Source organism: Spinacia oleracea, chromosome 1 (assembly GCF_020520425.1).
Source record: "Spinacia oleracea cultivar Varoflay chromosome 1, BTI_SOV_V1, whole genome shotgun sequence".
Classification (NCBI taxonomy): Eukaryota; Viridiplantae; Streptophyta; class Magnoliopsida; order Caryophyllales; family Amaranthaceae; genus Spinacia; species Spinacia oleracea.
In genome coordinates this window covers 61,517,494-61,539,536 of record NC_079487.1, presented here as the reverse complement: position 1 = coordinate 61,539,536, position 22,043 = coordinate 61,517,494, and the positions used below count along the sequence as shown (strand labels likewise).

At 39.1% G+C, this 22,043-nt stretch overlaps 1 protein-coding gene across 1 annotated transcript; it reads right to left on the bottom strand.

The window, feature by feature from the left end:
• Positions 1–307: 307 nt before the first annotated feature.
• Positions 308–6,653, bottom strand: LOC130465238 (uncharacterized). Its single transcript, XM_056834127.1, has 2 exons — positions 6,096–6,653; positions 308–379 (listed from the first exon to the last, which is right to left on the bottom strand). The coding sequence occupies exons 1-2, from the start codon at positions 6,651–6,653 to the stop codon at positions 308–310; spliced, it is 630 nt and encodes a 209-aa protein (XP_056690105.1).
• Between the last annotated feature and the right edge of the window lie 15,390 nt (positions 6,654–22,043).

The following is a 22,043-nucleotide window of genomic DNA, read 5'->3' as shown; positions in this document are numbered from 1 at the left end:
TGTTCAGTTGTTGTTTAGCCATGATTAAGCAATGGATTTCGGTTTGCAAATGTTAATTAGCTTGAAATTGCATGAATTGATTGAAAGCTATAAAAAATCAACAGACAATTGCTTATCTGCATGTTCTATTTTTTGGTGTAGGTTTTGGAATTGGCAACAGTGAGCTTTTTGAGAAACCCCTATTTTTTTTATTTAATGTTGTTCAGTTGTTGTTTAGCCAGGGGTTTCTCATCATCTCAATGATCAATTTATGTTGCTGGAGAATCAAGGATCAGTCAAGTAAAGCTTTAAGCATCACACATTTACACTAAACATCTCCATTTATATCAACAAGGAAGACATTATACACAATTTCAACTTGTAGGCGAGCAAAATACAACTGCAATACAGGAAAATGTAAAGATAATACAACTGCAGTACAGGAAAATGTAAAGATGGAATGGAATAATTGGCCTGCTTTGATGCAAGATAAATTAATAGGGCTTTTGAAATACAAGTTCATGTTTTGGATTTATATTTTGATTTTTCTTTGTGATATATTAGTTGTAACAATACAATTTTAAGTTTTTTAATGATTTCGCACGCATCGCGTGCATATAAGACTAGTTATTAATTATTAAGTTTAGGGTAGTTAAATAGTCTTACTTGTATGTATTCGAGTATATATTTGTCCATTAAGGAGAGAAAAGGTGATATATGAGTATACTTATATATAAAATAATTACAAACATAAGTTTAAAATATTTGTGTAATCTCCCTAACTGTAATCTTGTACTTTCTCATAGTGACGGTGCCAGTATGAGTTCAGTGGGTTCAACTGAACCCTTACTGGAACCGAAAATATCTGATTAGTTTTTGAAAGAAAACAATGTTAAAAGAAATATAGAGCGAGATAGCATCACATAAATGCCAAGCGCTGCAGTGGTTGAAGCTCAGGACTTTTCTACTAAGGGTCCGAAGTTTGATTCCCGACTCCTAGTACTTTTGCTTGTAATCAAGGGTGTTTTTACTTTCTTTTTGTTTTGAGTCAATGCTTTTCACATTTAGGTTTTTATCTCAGGGGTTTATTGTTAAGTGGAATTAGTTCATTTCCTTCATAATCGGGTTTATTAATTTGTCTTCCCTTTTTATTAGGCTCAGTTTTTTGGTTTTTTTTAATTATTATTGTACGTTCACCATTGAATTATTATTTGTAATTTAGGTTTTGGACATTGATATTTGATTTAACTATATTTTTGTCCGAAAATTTCGAACCCTTAAGTATAAATTCATGGAAACGTCACTGCTTTATCTGTTTAGTTTTAGTTGGAGCTTAAGTCATATCACCTAATTAAAAATAAACCTAAAATCACTAGATAAGTAGCAAGGGAAGTCAGGATCGAATCCACAGGAAAATGGCGTTCTTTCTATTACTAAAGTAGAGATCTAGACTATTGGGAAATTGATAGAAGTGTTTGTTATTATAACTACAACTAAGACAATAATTAAATCGGAAAATATCAATATTAAGGGAATCTAGGGCAATGATTCACCACAAATACAGACCGGGATTGGACAACGGACAACAACAATTAATCAACAACCATAACTAGGAAAACATGCATCTCTCGAATCTTATGAATTCCTTAAGAAATTATAACTAGCAGGCTCTCGCTATGTACTAGAAACAAATCCTATCTATCAGCCACAGACGAAAAACATCAGATTTATACCTCTCGGCGCATAATCTAAGGTTAATCAAACTCAATCAAAATAGTCCTGCCGAACAGAATTGACGAACAATTAAAATAAGCTATAGAAATCACAATCAATTAATCAATAATCAAGTCCGAATTCAATCCCAATCATGCATCCACGGATCCCCTAAACCCTAGAAAAATAACTACTCACACACAATGAAAATAGCTAAAACAATATTAATCAATGGAGACATAATTAGAATAATTAATAAAGAAAGTAAAAGAAATGAAATTGAATAAACAAACTTTAAATTGAAATAATACCTAAATGAAGAACAAGGGACGAACTCAAAAGTTGGAGCTTTTAATTGAAATAATAAAACTAAGTGTTGATAATTTGAGAGAATAAACTAAGTAATGCAAATAAACTAAGGATTCTAAGCTAGAAAATAAGATGTCCAACTAAATTAACTAAGGGCTATATTTATAGTTTTTCCCATAAAGCCCAACAAAAACCGGAAATAAACTAAGGGAAAACATGCAGGGGTTGTCGTCGCCCGGTCGGGCAGACATCCGCCCGCTGGGCAAGCAGCTCGTAACCCGCCCGCCGGGCGGATTTACGAAATTCCAATTTCTTCGACACGCGCCCACCGGGCAGTCATTCACCCGCCGGGCAGCCATTCGCCCGCCGGGTAGCAATTCGCCCGCCTGGCGCGCGTACAAACTGAACGATCCTTTATCTTTAAAACGCCATATCTCCTTCTTTATTTGTCGGAATTAGGCGAGTGTGGAAATCTCTTTAAGTCTAGAATCCAACCCAATTGGAATCACTTGATTTGGAGTTGTAGAACTTAAGTTATGATCAAAATAGTAGACGAGTGTCGGTTTTCTACTTCTTCCACTATTCGCTTTGCTTGAAAACTCTTCCACCTCAATATTTGTGCTCTAGAAAGTACATAATCTCTTGTATTGATTCAAATGAGTAGGAAAAACACACAAATATTCTAATTCCTACGATGATGAACTTGAAACTACAAACACACTACAAGGAGCACAATAGTACTAAAAATCGCTCCGAATAGCTCATTTGAGATCAAAAAGTACTAAGGGACGGGGTAAAAACACTATAAAATATGAACATATCACCTTTTGAAATGCAAGTGGATATGTAATATATTACATTCATGCCCCTAATTTTGTTATATAATTAGAAAAATGTGGGTTATTGAATATGTACAAGGGGAGTTTGGTAAAGTCAAGTGGGTAAAGTTGCCAAAAATAGAAAGGTTGCAACTAAAATAAAATGTGACAAAATATAAACTAGCAACTAAAAAAGAACGGAGGAAGTAATATCTATCTATATATTATCCTAAAGTGCAGTAGTTTTCCCCCCTCCAAAGCCTTACATGTTTTTTAATATTATTTTTTAATTTAATTCTCTTTTAGAAATTTAGTACAACCACTCATTTATATTCTTGGGAAACAACGATGATTGTAAAATATTTAATGTAGAGTAAATTACGAGGTGAATTCCTTCGACTTATTGATCTAAATAAAAATCCTTTTTTGGTTGTTGGCATTGAAAATAAAAATTATTAACTAATGTCCCCTTTAAAATTGCCCATTGCCACACATATTAATATACCATTTGAATAAATTAATTGTTTAAATTTTTTTAATGAAATTGTGCATTGCACGGGTGCTAACTAGTTAACTTACATTGTATCGTTCAACTCTCTCTAATAATAATTCCCAAGGTTAAATTTCAATATCGAAGATAACAATTACAACTACTTTCTCCATTGAATTTCTTTTTAAATATCTAAGATAGTATTTTTATACTTAAGAAAGGTAAGTATTAGTTAAGATTTTAGTTTAAGTAAGATGATATATAACATACAATCTTACCTAATTCCTTACCCCCATGGGTTCACTTATAATACCCCCTCCATCGCTTAATACTCCATCTGTCCAAGTTTAATCGTCGCAATAAATTTTTTACGAAGTTTTATGCGATTAATTAGTTATTGTAAGCTATATGCTATAGTTTAACGGAAAAGTAGGTATGATGGGAGATAGTAGAAGATTTTTTTTAATTAAATGTGAGATTATATGGTCACATAACTTTTGATAGTAGGAAGATAGAGGTAATAAAATATTAGTAATTCCATGTCATAAAAGAAATATTCACTCCGTTCCATAATGATGTTTAAATTTATACTATTCACGTTTTTCAATGCATAATTTGTATCATTCATATCTATAATTTTACATTAACAAAAAAATAATTTGATATTATTAAAGTACTCATTGAGACGAATAAAACAAGACCCTACATGAATATGTTTTTTTTCTGGTGTATTGGAAATAATTTAGAAGATACACTTCCATTGTGAATAATGTCAAATTAATGGAGGGAGTATGACAATTGAATTGGGACCGGCAAAAAAAAAAAAAATTAATTAGAAGGTAAGATGAAGTACCCTACTAAACTGGTATCTAGCATAGGTATTTCCAGCCACCTTTGCAGGTCAGACTCATTGGTAGTGAGGGTGGATTATAAAGGAAATCCTCAATCTAATGAGTCCCTAGTGGGGTTTGATCTCGTAAACTTGAGGTTATGAGGCTAAGCCTTTACCACTAAGACAAGCCTTGCTTGGTCGAACGAAAAAAGAAATTACTTTGTGACTTGGAGGTCCCACGTTCGTCCCCCATCAACTGTGAAATGCTTCAGAGTGGCTCAAGAGAAGCCATGCGTAGCTAGACTGAATAACATGTGATAGATGATGGTTCAGTAGGGTCTCATTTTCTTACATTGTAAAAATGAAAAGGGAAATTAAGACGATTAAATACGTCCCATAATTGGACTCGTTTGCAATTAAATTTTAGAATGGCTAAGGTATACAACATACTCATGTAGAGCACACATTATTAAATACTAGTTTCTATGCACGTGATACGTGCTTGTAATTTAAAATGCATCATGATAATAATTAACTGGTTAATTATTTTTTGCCCTTTTTATTGATTATTTTCCTAGTTTTAGTATATACTTTTCTGATTTAAAATAGTTTTTAACCAGTGCGTTGCACGAGTTCACTCTTAATTTTTAAAAAATTGTTTCAATTTTCTCTACACCGGATAAAAGAGATGAGGAATGAGAAACAAAATCATTAAAAAATGGTAGATGATGAGTTTGGAATTAAATATAAATTATTTAATTAAAAATTGAAATATAAGCTACTAAAAATAAGTTAGAATGCAATTAAATACACGATGGTTAAAAAATGAATCTCTATTATACAAGTGAAGAGTTGAGGTTATTTTAGTAATCCACTTTTGGTGTCCCCCTTGGATTACTAAAATACCCTCCACACTTATAGAATAGAGATTACTAAAATACCCTCCACACTTATAGAATAGAGAATATAATGACAACCTACCCAACATAAAAATCCCAAAGAAGCATTTTAATTAATCATTCTAGCCCTTTAAATAAATTATTACCATTTTAATCAATCTGTTTATATGCGTTCGGCTCTACCTAACTTACCTGTTTCTTATATTCGCATGCATTGCATTTATATAATATTTTTACATGTTATTTCAGATTTAAATGTTATAACACAAATATGTTTCTTCTATTCGCACGCATCGCGTGCATATAAGACTAGTATATAAGAAGAGAAGAAAGGTATGATAGTTTAAAGAAAAAAATACAAAAGCATAAGAGGGGGGGGCATGTGGCATCATGGTAGAAATTTCTTGTGTTTTAAAATATTAGTATAGATAAAGGGTAAAATAGGCAATTATTTTTTTGATGCCACCTCGAGCGTTCCTTTATATTATAACGATCTTACCACATCTATCGTAGTTGCAAATAAATTAAATGGTTAGTTTAGGGTGTGTTCTATTCATCTGATTTTCACTTACTTTTCTCAAAATTTATCTTATATTAACTAAATATAAATTATTTTAGTTATAAATCGTTCTTGGATAACATTATTTTTCGGAACTTGTCTTCTTTGAACCAATCAGATCAAGATGATGATTCATCTCTTTACCTAGGTAATGAAACCAGACCAAATGAGACAATAGGCTATGATAACCAAACTTTAACATTTAAAAAATAATATAATCTTTCTAACTTAATTCTTGGGCTTTACACATTCTGTAGCTACATCCTACCTATCATCTATATATTTTTTTTGATAATTTGGTCAAGCCATTTTATTTATTGTAATTTGTAGTACAACTGAGAGAAGGCCAAGTATTGCCCCATTACATCGTGCAACTGATTGCATTATGTGATTTAGACTATAGCTAGATCCATGCTATGAAATCATCAGCTCTCCTAAGGCCTTGCTTAGCTAGTGTGTCAGCCACTACATTCGATTCTCGCCCCTTATAAATAACCTCAATTCCTTCCCCTGTTGTCATGGCAGACCTGATGAAGTTGATGATGAAATTTAGATTCCAAGGTCCCTCCTTTTCATTGTTGCACCATTTTACAGCATTTATCGAGTCGGACTCTACAAGGAGTCGAGATTGCCGGAGATGATCATATGCCATGAAGATTTTTATGGCCCTATGGATTGCTAGTATCTCCGCGTGGTTAATCTCCACGAATGGCATGGGACTTGAGAACACACAGATGAAGTTCCCTTGATGGTTCCTTAGCACACCACCAATCGATGCTTTTATTTCACTGGGATTAATGGAGGCATCCACATTCCACTTTAGAGAAGAAATGGGTGGTGGAAGCCATGGAGCCTGTAAATCTTTGTTGGATTGGGCTAGCCTTGCTTGAGGAGCAGCCCATTTTTGTACGTCATTTGGGGTGTATGGGAAAGTTTCATCCCACCCTTTGATCCACCAACTGGTTCTAAGGAGAATAAGTGTTTGGAGTTGTGGTAAGGAGCTTGAGGTATTATTGAAGCATCTGGAATTTCTCTCCTTCCATATGGTCCACATTATAACGAAAAAAACCGAAGCCCATACCTTTCTGAAGAACTTGCCGTGTTTCGGAAAGGCCCAATGTTCGAATGCCGCCCTTATTGTAGAGGGAGCAGCCCATGGAAGCGCCCATAAACCTAGCCACCAATTCCACAATTGGCTGGAGTACGTACAATGCAAGAATAGATGGTCACTGTTTTCTACAGCATTGTTGCAGAGGACACAATTCGCGTCCGATTGAGAGATAATGCCGATGCATGCCAGTTTCCCTTTTGAGTTAGTTTTCCCAAGGAGCGCTTGCCATGTGAAGATTTCGATCCTGTGGGGGGAATAGGCTACGCCAAATCCCTTTGATTATGTCTTGAGGTTGATCCACATCCAGTTTTGCGAGCTCATGTGTGAGTGATTTGACTGGAAAATTTCCTGACTTGTGTGGTGTCCATATCAAGGAGTCATGGTCCTGTGGAGACAAGGCTACGCTTGCGAGGATGCGGGATAGGTTTTCCCGTTCAATATTGTCACGCAATCTAAGAGGTCGTGTCCATGCTAGGCTCCATTTCCAGACCACTCCGTCCCAGTATCCACATGAATCAATGGTGGCATTTGGAGAAGTGCTTAATCTGAATAATCTCGGGCAAGTGATTTTTAAAGGAGACTCACCAACCCACGTCTCATGCCAGAAAAATGTACCTGCACCACTACCCACTTTTTTCCTCACCTTTGCTCTGATGAATTGCCTTGCTCGAGGGTGTAACATGATTGCAGCACAAATGTTTTTCCACGGCCCCCCGTGGGCTGGGATTTGGATGTCTGTAGCATTGAAGGTGGCTCCGTATTTGTATTTCTCACGAACAATTCCTCCCCATAAGAGGTAGGCTCAGTCAGGAACCTCCATAACCATTTGAAGAGGAGAGCGATGTTCTTATTTGTCAAATTTCCAACACCTAGACCCCCCCCATAGATTTGGGCCGTTCGATTAAACTCCATGGTACGGGGACAAGCTTTTTGTTTGCCGAATTCCCACTCCATAGAAACTGCCGTTGTAGTTTTATTATTTTCTCCACTACACCTACCAGGATTGGAAAAAGAGACATGTAATAAAGAGGAAGGCTAGACAGGGTAGCTTTCAGCAAGGTTAATCGGCCTCCAATTGATAGCAGGCTGCCCTTCCATGTTTCGAGTTTCCTCGACATTCTTTCTATTATGGGATCCCAAGCATTGATACGAGCTGTGTTTCCGCCTATTGGGAGGCCCAAATATGTGAATGGAAGAGTCCCACTTTTGCACAAGAGAGTTTGGGACACATTTTGTAGCCACTGCGGATTAATATTGATACCCATGATTGAACTTTTATGGAAGTTCACTTGCAGACCGGAGGCGAGTTGAAACATTATAACGGCTTTCTTAATGTTGAGAAGGTATTCAATATTTGGAGGGCAGAGCAGAATAATGTCGTCCGCGTATTGAAGGTGTGAAATTCCTGAGCCATTGCGGCATACTTCTATCCCTTTCCATAACTGAAGTGCGACTGCTTTCTGTAGTATGATGCTAAGAGGCTCAACTGCTATGTCGAACAAAAAGGGTGATAATGGGTCACCCTGCCGTAAACCCCATTGGAGTTTGAATGGGGCCGTGGGGGAGCCGTTAATTAATATCGAGGCATAAGCAGACATTACACAGGAACGTATCCAAGACCGCCACTGCTCGGGGAAGCACATTTATTTAAGGACCCAATCCAAGTAAGCCCATGAAAAACTATTAAAGGCCTTATGAAAATCTAATTTCAGCAACGTTGCCTTAGTGTTATTTCTTTTACAACTGTCAATTACTTCCCCTGCAATTAGTGCCCCATCAAGTATTTGCCTACCTTTGATGAATGATGATTAGTGTTTACCAATAATCGAGTCCATGACCCGCTGCAACCTCCTGGCAAGTATCTTTGCTATGATCTTGTAGACACACCCTACCATACTTATAGGACGGTAGTCCTTGAATCCTTCCGGACTCGTGGACTTTGGAATGAGCGCAATGAACACATTGTTGCAGCCTCGCGGGAGGCGGGATGACGACCAGAACTCTTCTACAATGTCATATATGTCACTTCTGATTACCTCCCAAGCACTTTTGATGAATCTGAAATTAAATCCATCCGGCCCCGGTGCTTTTGATACATCGCAAGAGGCTACAGCACTATCAATTTCATCGTGCGTGAATTTTTCTGTTAGGCTTGCCTGTTGTTCCAAATTCAGTGTTTTGAAGTCTAGGCCCGTGAAAGTTGGTTTTGAGGTGTGGTCTTCCTTGAAGATTTTTTTAAAAAACTCCACTGCTTGGGTTTTGATATGCGCAGGATCCTCCACTTTCTCGCCCCCTGCCATAATGTGTTCTATACAGTTCTTTCTCTTCCTGATTGATGCCATTGTGTGGAAGAACCGAGTGTTTTTGTCTCCTTTCTTTAACCACTTGGCTCGAGACTGTTGGGCCCAGAACATCTCTTTTCTTTTTAGCCACTGCCATAACTTGAGTTGATATTCCCTTCTCTCTTTTATTTCATTGTCTGTCAACGGTCTGTTGTTTGCTACATGGTCCAGTGATTGAATGTTGTTTTCAAGTGATGTTATTTGTTCGTCAATGTGCCCAAATTCCTCAGCATTCCATATCTTTAAGTTTCTCTTCACATTCTTGAGTTTTTCAGAGAACATCAGACCATCTGAGTTGCTCCATGCTTCTTTAATTATTTTCATACACCCATGGTGTGTTAGCCAACAGTTGTGGAATCTGAACGGCCTTGGCCCCCAATTTTTGTCTCTCGATGTCACTAGCAGCGGACAATGGTCTAAAAGACTCTGTTTAAGGAGAGTGACCTTCAGAGATGGGTATGTGGAGACCCATTCGGTTGTCACAAAAACTCTATCGAGCTTGCTCTTTGACTGCCCGCGGAACCAGGTGAAGCTTCCGTTTGATGGGGGGATTTCGAGAGCCTCTATCTCCTGCACAAAGGAGGTGAAATCTTGAGAGCCAGTCTGTGAAATTACATGGCTGCCTCTTTCTCTAAGGTTCAGAATTTCATTGAAATCCCCGATCAGCAGGCAAGGTAACCTAGAGGATTGCCAGAAGGCTAGGATGCATTGCCAAACAAGTGCTCTTTCGGTTACATCACAGGGGCAATAGATGTTTATTATGGTGCATTGAAAGTTTGTGGAGGGTATATGGCCTGTGAGGGAGATCCAATTGCGGTTACTGGAGGAGGAGTTCATCACGAAAAAAGATGTGGACCAAAGGGATAATATTCCACCAGAGTTCCCAATGGACGGGCTTGCCACCCATTGAGTGTTAGGGTCATTCCAGATTGATCCAATAAGTTTCTGGGTTATGTTTTCTGACTTGGTTTCTTGTATGCAGACAAAATGAGGGTTATGTTTCGATATAAGCTTCCGAACCACACTGCGCTTTATTTTCCCACCAAGCCCACGAATATTCCAAGACAACACTATCATGAGGGTTTTGTAGGATGAGATGGCTTGGCGGTCTATTGGTTAGCGGCCCAGTCTGCTTTTTGACGGGCAAGGATAGAGTCGATCCTTCCTAGCAAGACTGAGTCACTGCCTTCAAAGTGGAGGCCAAATTTGGACGAAAACTCTAGGGTATTGGGTGGGTTGATTGAGGGTGAAGTTTCTTCATGTGTTGGGGTTTTTGTGATTTTGGGGGATAAGGTTTTTGGTTTCTTTTTTCTTGCTTTGGTTTTTGCATCCATTATTCTCTTGTGTCTGTGTAAGGTTTTGAGGCTTGGTGGGATGGATTCTTCGAATCCAGGAGGAAAGAGAGGCCCAGATAATAGTGAGGAGGTTGAGGTTGATGGTTTGGGCCTTAATAGAGGTCCAAAACGGTTTGAGATTTGTATTGGAGAGTTTATGGGTTTTGGGTCCACATGCTGACTAGTGGGGGGGGAGGCAAAGGGGCACTTGTAGTATTAATGATTGGGTTGGGTTCCCGAAGAGGGGATGTATTGGGAACTGCATTGGGCGATTCAGAATGGGGGTTGACTTCTTTGATTGCATTGGTTGTAGTGCAGTCATTGGGGGAATGAACCTGGTAGATGAGAGGTTGCAGCCCAATGAGCCGTTGTCGGGGGCGTGTGGAGTTCCAACTTCTTCTTCCCCACCGGAATATTCGGAGCTGCTGGAGGTGGTCGGGGCCGCCACTTGGGGGTCATTTATCCGTGCTTCATTTTGGTGATAACTGTAGTCCTCCGAGATGCAAATTTTGTATTGTTTCCCAAGGAATTCCATGGCCATTTTACAATTTATTAGGAACAAACAATCTGTGAGTACTTGTATTGTGGCGAAATCAAACTCCAAGTGGTGCACCGATAGGACCCTGCCAAACATGCAGCCGATGTTGTAGAAATTCTCATATCCCCATCCTCTTAGTGGGACTCCATATACTTTCAGTTGTGTTTTCCTCCATCTTGATGCACAAACATCGTTGATATTGCATAAGTCTGCGAACCAACGGTCTAGCCATTTACTTTGTAGAATTGCATCGTTGCCTTCAATGCTATCAAAAGTGATGAGATGCAGCATGCCCCCCATTGGTTTAATGTGTAAACATGTTACACCTTCTGCCAGTACGTGGTCTAGGATCTGAGACGAGGTTAGAGATGAGGGGGAAGTTGCGAGTACGCTTCTTTTGAGGGTGTCTTCATGGTCATAGCATCGGGCTCCTTTAATGGTGATCAGCTCCTCATCGTCAATCACACTTACGGTGAGTTCATCCCGGGTCTTTTCAGTATCTTCCCCTAAGGCTCTGGAACTCATCTTTCTCACTTCACATGGTTCAAGCCTGAAGCAGGTTGGTAGTGGTTCTGGTTCTAGTGGGGGGATTTGGTGAGTATTGGGCTTTTCATTATGGTGAGTGTTGGGTTTTGGGTGTGGTGGGTGGATGATTGGTTGTTTGTTCAGGCATGCCTCTTTGAATGTGCGGTGATCTTTTAGGGCGAAAGATCTGCTGTCAGGTGCCATTTTCCTCGGTTTTTTGGTGTGATTGAGGGGAGTGTCTAGTTTTTGTTGGTAGGTGGCAGATTTGTCTCGGTTGGCCGGGTGGATTCTTATACTATTATCCCCCATTTTCCGGTGGTTTTCAAGGCGGATTGCGGCGTGGAGGGCTGATTGTTGGAAGAATTTCACGAAGGCATACCTGTGATTTTTGTTTTGGCGGAGAGGTGATGGGATGGATATGTACTCAATCCTCCCGTATCTGTCAAAGATGGAGGCGAGCATTGGTTTGGTGGTGTCAGGAGGTAGGAAGTCGATGAAGATGGTTTTGGTTGCTGGTCTTGGGTGGTTTCTGAGTTTTTTCCGTTGTACCACAATCCATTGATTGGGATTCTTCTCTCTCTCTCTGGCTTTCTCTCTCTCTCTCATCTTTCTAAATTACTCATGAAGTATTCCACAACTTTCCTATCATCTATATATTATACTAAAGTGCAGTAGTTTTCCCCCCTCTTAATATTAACAATAATGATTGTAAGACCTAGATGATTTAGATGATGCTCAATCAACATATATCTTTTTCTTAAAGGTACCATATTTATGATGTTTAGATTTCACTCATTCCTATCTTACACTTACATTTGTTATGATTACGCTTTAAATTTGTCAAATCAATTTTGCTCATTTTTCTCTTGAGGTTTTACTTATGTGTTATGTATAGTCCGAAATAAGGATTGGTGTAAAATAATACTCTGCTCACACACACGCTACCTCAAACACGCAAATAGAAGGCAAGAAACTTGAGAGTATGCATGTTGCGAGAAAGTGTGATCAGGTGAAGTGTTACTTGTGGGATCTGATCACCCTTGTATATGTTAAATGATATTTAGTTTTTAGTTCTTTCGAAGCTTGTATTATCCTACCATTATTTAGGTGAAATTATGTCGAGTTGTACAAGCTACTTCTTAACCTTTAGTTATTGGTTTATTTCATTTGTACATTGATGTTCTTCTTGTGTAATGTTCGAATGTTTCTCAAGTTATTTCTCTTCTTTATTGGCAGTAGATAAGAGTATATCCATTAAGAAATTCCTCTTAACTTTCTTCCTCCATTTTCCCTTCTCAAGCTTGATTCACCTTTGGTTTTTTTACGGGTTTACAGCGCGTGCTATATGTTGGTATCCCAAAATAGAAAAGTCCAATATAGTTTTTGAAGTATACCTAAAATAAATGATAATAATAATAACAATAATTATTATTATTATTATTATTATTATTATTATTATTATTATTATTATTATTATTATTATTATTATAAATGCAATAAATGATTCATATTATTATAAATCAAATGCTAACAAAGTTATAATGCTACAAATAATTAGTGGGAAACCGAGATACAATCTGGGCCCCCACTCCTCTGGATATATAGCAAAACCTATTCTGGTGAAAATATGAGCAGCAGCACGATCCCAAATGTCATGAGTCCTAGAAAACTTCTGAATCCGCTTCAGCAACGCAACAACATCCTTATCTAGCTCCCCACAAAGAAGAGAAAGAGAACGGAAGAAATCCATAACCAATGGCCCTGCAACGCGCTTCGTACTTGACCCGCTTCCGAATAGCTGCATTAGTCACAACCCGGCCCGGAAAAAAGCCAGACAACCCAGATTGTGTCAAAGGAGAAGATCTCGTCAAGTCAACACACACATCACATGCATCCCCGATCCCAAGAGTAGAGCAACACGTATGCTGGACGGAGAGCTCCATAGTTCCCTCCAGATAGACTAATATCAACCTCTTTCCGCGCCGAAATCTCAGACCGATAACAAACATCAACAAGCGTATCCCGAACCACATTATGCCGATGTTTAATACCCATGATGCCAGCACATGACACCGCATGATTACCAAAAATGTCTCCCGCAAAGACCCTGGAGCAAGCAGAACATGGCGCCCTAACAGAGAACAAAGGAACCCCCAACCGGTAACACAACACACATCGGTAAGCCTTAGCATTCATCGCCTGTCCCAAACCTGATATGGGGACCGCACGAAGCCAGGTAGAGGTGTGATCTCCCTGCTGTGATTTCCACAACGCCGACAATCAAGGAGATAAAGAGAAGGTGGATTATGTAGATGCACTCACCTTTGTGAAATATATATCTGCCAATTTCTTCATGAGTTTGGCGGCAGCGACCTCACTAGGGTTACTTATAATGTCATTATCCACCGTTCTATTAAATAGACTCAACGCATCATCAAATGCTCGACCAGGACCAGCAATATCAATATGCGTAGAAGCTTTGTCTGCAAACCAAATGACTGCAATCGAGAAGCAAGAAAAGCATAATAACGAACATCACCTACGGGATAAACACCAAGCCCGCCAAAAGAAAAAGGTAAGGTGGCAAGTCGCCACTGCCAATAGCCAAAGCCAAGCCCCCAGGCAGTAACAATACGCTCCAAGGAAGATCGAAGAGCCTCATCGAAAGAGCGCTGAGCCGCCTCAAAAATACCAGGAGGACAAGTACGCAAAGCAAAGTAGAGTTTAGAAACTGCGGCACATGCCCTAAGTAACAATAGCTTACACTGAGGATCATCAAGTTGAGCAACCTTATCCATATACCCAATGGTCTTGGTCACTCTCTGCATCACAAGCTCACCACTAAAAACTGGATTTGAACTAGCGGGACCACCAAGCAACTTAACACCATGCAACGGACGAGCAATATCAGGGGACAGACTCCCATAAGCCTGCTTCGAGGGTCCTCTGTAGGCCAGAAAACCTCAGTCTTCTCCAAGTTAAGATGTAACCCGAGACAAGGCCCATCCTTCATAATCATTCTCCACGTTATTGTTATTGTTATAATAATAATAATAATAACTATTATTATTATTATATTATTATTATTCTTATTATTATTACTATTATTTTTATTTTTTTTTAGGATCAAATCAAATTATTATTATTATTATTATGGGAAACCAACAAAACGTTACAAGCTTAACAAGCTACAAAGATCAAGTAAACTACAAGAAGTTGGTGGGGAGCCGAGATACAATCTGGGCCCCCACTCCTCTATTATTATTATTATTATTATTATTATTATTGTTATATCAAATGCTAACAAAGTCAATCAAAATATAAAGTCAGTGGGAAGCCGAGATACAATATGGGCCCCCACTCCTCTAGATATAGCAAAGCCTATCCTGGTGAAGATATGAGCAGCATCAAGACCTTCAATGTCTTGCGTCTTAGAAACTTATGAACTCGCTTCAGCAACGCAATAACATCCGTATCCAGCTCCCCCAAGGAAGAAAAGGAGAAAGGAACAAAACCATAACCAAATGCCCGGAAACTTGATTCATACTTGACCCGCTTTCGATTAGCCGCATCAGTCACAACCCGTCCCGGAACAAGCAAGACATCCTAGATCGTGTCAAAGGAGAATATCTTGTCAAGTCAACACACACATCACGTCCCGGATCCCAAGAGTAGAGTAACATGTCTGCAAGTCTGAGAGGTCCGTCGTTCCCTCCAGACAATCCAATATCAACCTCTTTTCGTGTCGAAATCCCATACCGATAACAAACATCAACAAGGGTGTCCCGAACAACATTATGCCGATGTTTAATACCCACAATTCCAGGACACGACACTGCATGATCACCGAAGATATCCCCCGCAAACACCCTAGAGCAAGTAGAACATGGTGTCGAAACAGAGAACAAAGGAATACCCAACTGTTAACACAACATAGAACGGTAAGACCTAGCATTCATCGTCTGTCCTAAACCTGATATGTGGACCGCTCGAAACCAAGCAGAGGTGTGATCTCCCTGTTGCGACTTCCACAATGCCGATTTTCGAGGAGATAAAGAAAATTTGGATTCTGCAGATTCAGTAACCTTTGTGAAATATATATTTGTTAATTTCATCATGAGTTTAGGGGCAGAGACTTCACTAGGATTACTTAAAATGTCAGACTCCACAGTTCTATTAAATAGACTCAACGCATCTTCATACGTTTGACCCAGACCAACAATGTCAGCATGTTGCAGAAGCTGTGTCTGCAAACCAGCAGACTGTAACCGAGAAGCAAGAAAAGCATAATGACGAACATCACCTGCGGAATAAACACCAAGCCCTCCAAACGCAAAAGGCAAGGTGGCAAGCCGCCACTGCCAATCGCCAAACCCATGCCCCGAAGCAGTAACAATACACTCCAAGGAAGATCGAAGTGCCCCATCAAATGTGCGCTGAGCCACCTCAAAAATACTAGGAGGACAAGTATGCAAAGCAAAGTAGAGTTTAGAAATGCCGGTACATGCCCTAAGGAACAACAACTCACATTAAGGGTCATCAAGCTTAGGAACCTTATCCATAAGCACAATGTCTTGGTCACTCTCTACATCACAAGCTCACCACTAAAAGCAGAACAGGAACTGGCGGCACCACCAAGCAACTTAACACCATGCAAAGGTCGAGCAATATTAGGGGAAAGACGCCCACAAGCCTGCTTCGAGGGTCTTCTATGGGCCAAAACACTCAAGTTTTGTCCACATTGAGATGTAACCCGAGACAAGGCCCTTCCTCCATAATCAACTGCAGAACCTTCCCCACCACCAAGGTGTCACTAATAATATTGTCGTCATCCAAATACCATGCCTGAAGACATACATCAAAAGCATCTCTAATTCTACACACCAAGGGTTGTAAAACCAAAGAAAAAAGCAGAGGACCTAGTGGATCACTCTACTGCACCCCCTGAGACGACCATAAGGTGTGCTCCCCATAATAAAATCTGGCTAGAGTAGAGTAGCAAAATTCAACCCATCGAAAAATACCCGTACAACGATGAAGAACTTCACGTAGCATGACCGTTTGATCAACTAAATTAAAAGCATTTTGAAAATCCACCAACAACATTGAAAGACCCACATCAGAACTCCAATCCTCAATCAACTGATCGATTCACAACATGAAGAATTGCCTCACCACCTGCAGAGACCCCAACACCAAATTGTAGACCGTCAAAATAACTTTCCAAAGACGGACAACCATAACATCACCGGCCTTCGAAACCAGACGCCGCCAAATAGTACCGACAGCTATAGGACGAATTCCACCACCGGGCTTGACAAGAGGTGTGAGAGGAGCACTATCAATATACTCTCCTAAATCCATAGAACATTTTCTAGATAAAAAGAGATTAACCACCCCAGGAATAGAGTCAACTAACTCATCTGAAACAGCTACAACAACACCACTCAAGCAATCCATAAGGTGTTGAGAACGCAACCCGTCCCTCCCACATGATGTGCCCTTGGAACACTCCTAATCCGATCCAAAACAACAGCAGAAGTAGCAATGAGATGATGGTGATCAACCGGTACATCAGGCAAGGATGGAGCCGAAGAAGAAGGGTGTTTTGACTGTAAATCCGCAAGAGTAGCCTCAGTATTATTATTATTATTATTATTATTATTATTATTATTATTATTATTATTGTTATCATATTATTATTATTATTATTATTATTATTATTATTGTTATCATATTATTATTATTATTATTATTATTATTATTATTATAATTATTATATTATTCTTATTATTATTATTATTATAATTATTATTATATTATTATTATTATTATTATTATTATTATTATTATTATTATTATTATTATTATTATTATTATATCAAATGCTAACGAAGTCTATCAAAGAACAAAATATTAGTGGGAAGTCGAGATACAATATGGGCCCCCACCCCTCTAGCTATAGACAAGCCTATCCTGGTAAAGATATGAGCAGCAGCACGAGCCCCAATGTCTTGCGTCTTAGAGAACTTCTGAACTCGCTTTAGCAACACAACAACATCCGTATCCAGCTCCCCCAAAGAAGAAAAGGAGAAAGGAACAAAACCATAACCAATTGCCCGACAACTTGCTTCAGACTTTGTAACCCCCCGAAAATTCTCCCTTTTCTAAAATACCCTTTTAATATAAAACGTAGAGAATTATCAAGGCATTATCGCCCGTGTGAAAACGTAACGGCTTATTCAGAATTTTGCAGCGGAAAACATAAAACTAACTTTAGGTTTATAAATAATCGATTACATATTTAATCCCAAAAATCAATCAACGAAAATAAGGAAATGTAAATAGTACGACAAGTTTAAAGTCCAACTTAATAAACCCAAGTCACTTAGCAAAACAAAATAAATACAAGCTCTCTAATCACGATCCCAATGATGCATCATCTTCAAACCTGTAGATGGGCAACGCTTATTGATCCTTAGAGACTGCTCACCAAAAATGGGTCATTTGTAGACACCTATTTTTGTCCCCATTCCCGAAAGGAAAGGTTCGATGATGAGAACATAAATCTCCACTTGGCAACGCATCTCCTATAAAATAAACGAATCTCAATCACCCTTACATTTCAGCCAAAGCTACTATTTATAGAAACCTACTAAGAATAGTAACTGTCGTAAAAGGTAGTTGTTAAAGTGGCAAAGTCATAAAAGATAGAAACCTGTCAGAATTAGGTGTTGCACTCCAACATAAATCCTAAAAGAGATAGAATTTGCATTCCTAGTATAATTCGTAAATAAGAGTTAGCGTATTAATTAAATTCCTAACGAACCTAGAGTTTGTAATGGGCCCAGACGCATTCCGTCATAAGTTAATACGCACTAAAAGACTCGGATAAATCTCAAAAGCTCCGTGTTCTAAGAGTCCAAATCTGACAAAGAACTCGGCCCAGATCCCATTTTAAAAGCCTGGATCTGGGCCGCTGAAAATGCCTGGGGCCGTTTTATTTCCTGATTCTTTTTGGATCCGTATCTTAAAATCTATCTTTTCACACACTCTTTTCCTATAAATACAGCCTAAAACCGACGTGAACACAAACACACAATTCCATAACCTGAGTATTGACTCTAGCCTTAAGCCTAAGCCTCACGCTGCGAAATTGATCCAGCGTTCTGTCGTAATCGACCCAAAAGTCGAACAGAACGCATCCTGCCCCTTGTAGCTTGATGAATTAAGCCTAAATACTGGAACATTTCTTAGAAACCCGAGATTCGTTAAATAAAAGGAGAAATAGCAAAGCCAAGTGGTTAGTTTTCTGAGAACCACAACGCACCTCTCAAGGGTGCGTTGTAATGTGTCCCTCATATGATTTAATCGCTTTCATCACCCTTTTATAAAATTGTCAAACTATTAATTTGATTGATCTATCACGCCTAATAAGATAATACCTTGGACAATTGAATTATCATGCTAAGTACCTTAAATCAATCTAAATAAGATAATCACGATCGATTTAGTGTTATGTGTTGCATATTGCTAAAATCAATTCAGAATAGTTTAATAGTTTAACGCATGTCCCTTCAATTATTTATGTTGAGCTAGTAAGGTTAACCTGCCTCTGGAGTATTATCGATGAGCACTCCTCTCGGTAGCTACAGTCCCCCGAACTCTCAATCTCTGCCCTGCGGGTGTACGTTGAGTGATCCCCACACCAGGGATCACAAGGGAACCTATGGCCGTCGTGGTCGAACATAATTGCACTCCCTTTATGTCACGATAACCGGGTTTTGTCTGTTTTTCTCATTGGCGTTAAAAACTTAATGGCGACTCCTATATTACTAGTCGATTGGGTGTAAACCCACAGGAAATCTAATTACACTTGATCTGACAACGTCACGCCCACGAGGGACGAGGTCATGCATTAGCCTTGTGCTTTTTCGACCCCCTAACAGTGGCGACTCCACTGGGGATGTTAATGAAATACTCGTGCTCGTAGGTAATCAAAATAGCCGAAGGGTGAAACGACCCTACCCCGCGTTTATTTCCCTATCAAGCTGGGACGACCTGAAAATCAGCATATTAATGTGAACGGACAGAACCGCATAACGAATCTTGGCTCCCTTGGCATGTTTCATCTCGGGAGTTGGGAATAAGGATACCCATCGCCACCCGGGGGGTGCATACGCTTCGAATGTTGTCCACTCGGCACTTTCGCTAGTAGTACACCTGTCCCAAACCCAATCGCTCGCCCACTAGGTCCCTCTCATTGGTGCATGCCCCCTTGGCTTACATCGTGATTGACCTCTTGGGACGAAATTCGCTCGTGAATGCACTACCCCGACCGGGGCATGTGTTGGATCGACGATAGAAGAGGTACCAAGCCGGCGCAAATATTACCCATAGAAGCCTATCATAAACTACGTGACATATTATTTTGCTTCATGTTGTAATGTTAGTTATGTGTAGCGAATTATGTGATTGTGTGTGACAAAAAATACTAGAAAACCAAAGACCCTAAATGTTGCCCAAACATTCATAAACGCTAATTGGCCAAAGAGTTATACCAAAATACGTGTTCCGCAGCCCCGGGCGATCGCCACGAAAATAAGCGACGCCCAGGACAGCCTGTAACGGATCCCACAACGCTGCGCAACGCGTAAAGGACGTTGTTAGGCAAGCACGCAAAATTAAGTCGTATGTACGAAAAAAGGATAGACGAACAGAATACGAGTACCAGTCAGGGACGCATTTTCAGCGCCCCTGGTTGGGCGCCAATCATTTTCAACGCCCAGAGCTGGGCGCTGAAGTTGTTGCCTGGCCTTTTGGTCAGGCACAGCAGCTTCGGTACCCGCGCATAAAGTATACGTAGCAATAAAAAAAATTCGTAACAAATTTGCTACGGGAACGTATGAAAAAAGGCACTCGATTCTAAGAACGACTTATAAAATAAATAACTCCTTGTGTCGTTGTTAGGCTTCCTATAACGACTATGTTCGGCACTAAAACCAAGCATGCTGATTAAAATAACCTTGAATGTCACATGGGCAAAGTATTCAAAAAATGATGATCAAATAAAGTTTTCAAGGAAAAATAATGTTCGAATAAAAAATAAATAAATCCGAGTCTAGACTAGGCTATGCCAAAGTAAAATCTAAATCCTAAGTCTTAGTTGTCTTATACATAGAATCAGTCTTAATGCTTGGTGTCGTTCGGCAAGTTAAAAGGTTAAACCATATTGACTCTCCCTTCCTAACATTTAAATCAATAAGCACCCATATGTAATTGTCATCCCTTGCTAAGAATCTACGGCCTCAATACTCTCTCTCACCAATAAAAATAATATATTAAGTAATTCAAGTATTTGCAAAATGGAAACAGTCACATTAATTCTGAAAATCATTCCTCCATAGTCGCACAACCCCCAAATTGAGCCTAAGGTGTCAATACCATTGGCAAAAAAAATTAATGGCCTCAAGGCTTATGATCACATTGGGTCACGACTATCATAGTCCTCTCGAGCCACTCGCTCCTTGAAATACTCCTAAGTACGGACTAAAAGATTTTCCATGAATGCAACATGACGAACCATGAAAATACCCAAATCGGCATGCCATAAGGCTACCATCGGGGTAAAGCAATACACACTAAGAGGGAAGCCACACTAATGATTCTAGTCTTGCAAAAATGAAAATTAGATCTCCCCAACTAACTACCTTGCCAACACTAAGCAAAATGGTGCATGACAAACGAACACCCAAGGGTTAAAATCTAAAGTGTCAACCAACGAAAGTTATGGTCCAATTAGCCTAAGTCTGAGAGTCGCTTGGTCAAGTATTATAGGCTTACGCCACGTCATTATTTTGAGTCTAGGCCACCTCCTTGTATTCATACACGGGTTATAATCAGAAAAATTAATGAAAGTTCGAGTCTAAATCACAACTTCCAATTAAATCCCGGAAACTGGAATCTGAAAAGAAGCAAAAAAAAATTATGTTTCGATGTAATTCTTTCGTTAAATTTCAATAAAGTAAAAACAACATTTTGAATCTACGCTATTTGCACATTTTAAGAAACGACTAAATACGCTTGCAAAGTAAGACAATTTAAAGGTCCACCCTAGGCCTACTAAAATTAAAGGTCCACTATAGGCCTACCAAACGAGGCTCGCTCAGTCTCGCCCCGTGACTCAAAGACCACAACCATCTACCTTTTAGCCCAAATAAAAAGGGACGGAATCCCAAGCAAAAAAGGAAAAAAGAGAAAGAGAAAAGGGAGAGCGAAAAGAGCGATCCATGAAATACTTAGCCCGTACCTCCCAAAGTGCGAAATTTGCCCAAGTGAACGAAGGAAAAGAATTGAGTCAACCAATCCAAATCATACCACAAAAACTACGTAAAGTTCTACGATCTTCTACCCTTTCCAATCCTCATGCTCGACTAATACCTATACAGATTATCCTATCTCATTCAACCCATCTTTCAAGCCGTCTTGAGTCACGAATGAAAAAAAAAAGACAAATGAAAAGTACATTCTACGCTTAACGTAAAAATTAAATAAATAAATAAATAAATAAATAATAATAATAATAATAAGGAAA

What these genes read in the sequence shown, in the direction of transcription:
- LOC130465238 (XM_056834127.1), bottom strand. Translation starts at nt 6,653, where the DNA reads ATGTGGACCATATGGAAGGAGAGAAATTCCAGATGCTTCAATAATACC. An exon ending in CAACAGGGGAAGGAATTGAG is followed by an intron (nt 380 to 6,095) that starts GTTATTTATAAG and finishes CCTGTATTGCAG; the next exon opens with TTGTATTTTGCTCGCCTACA.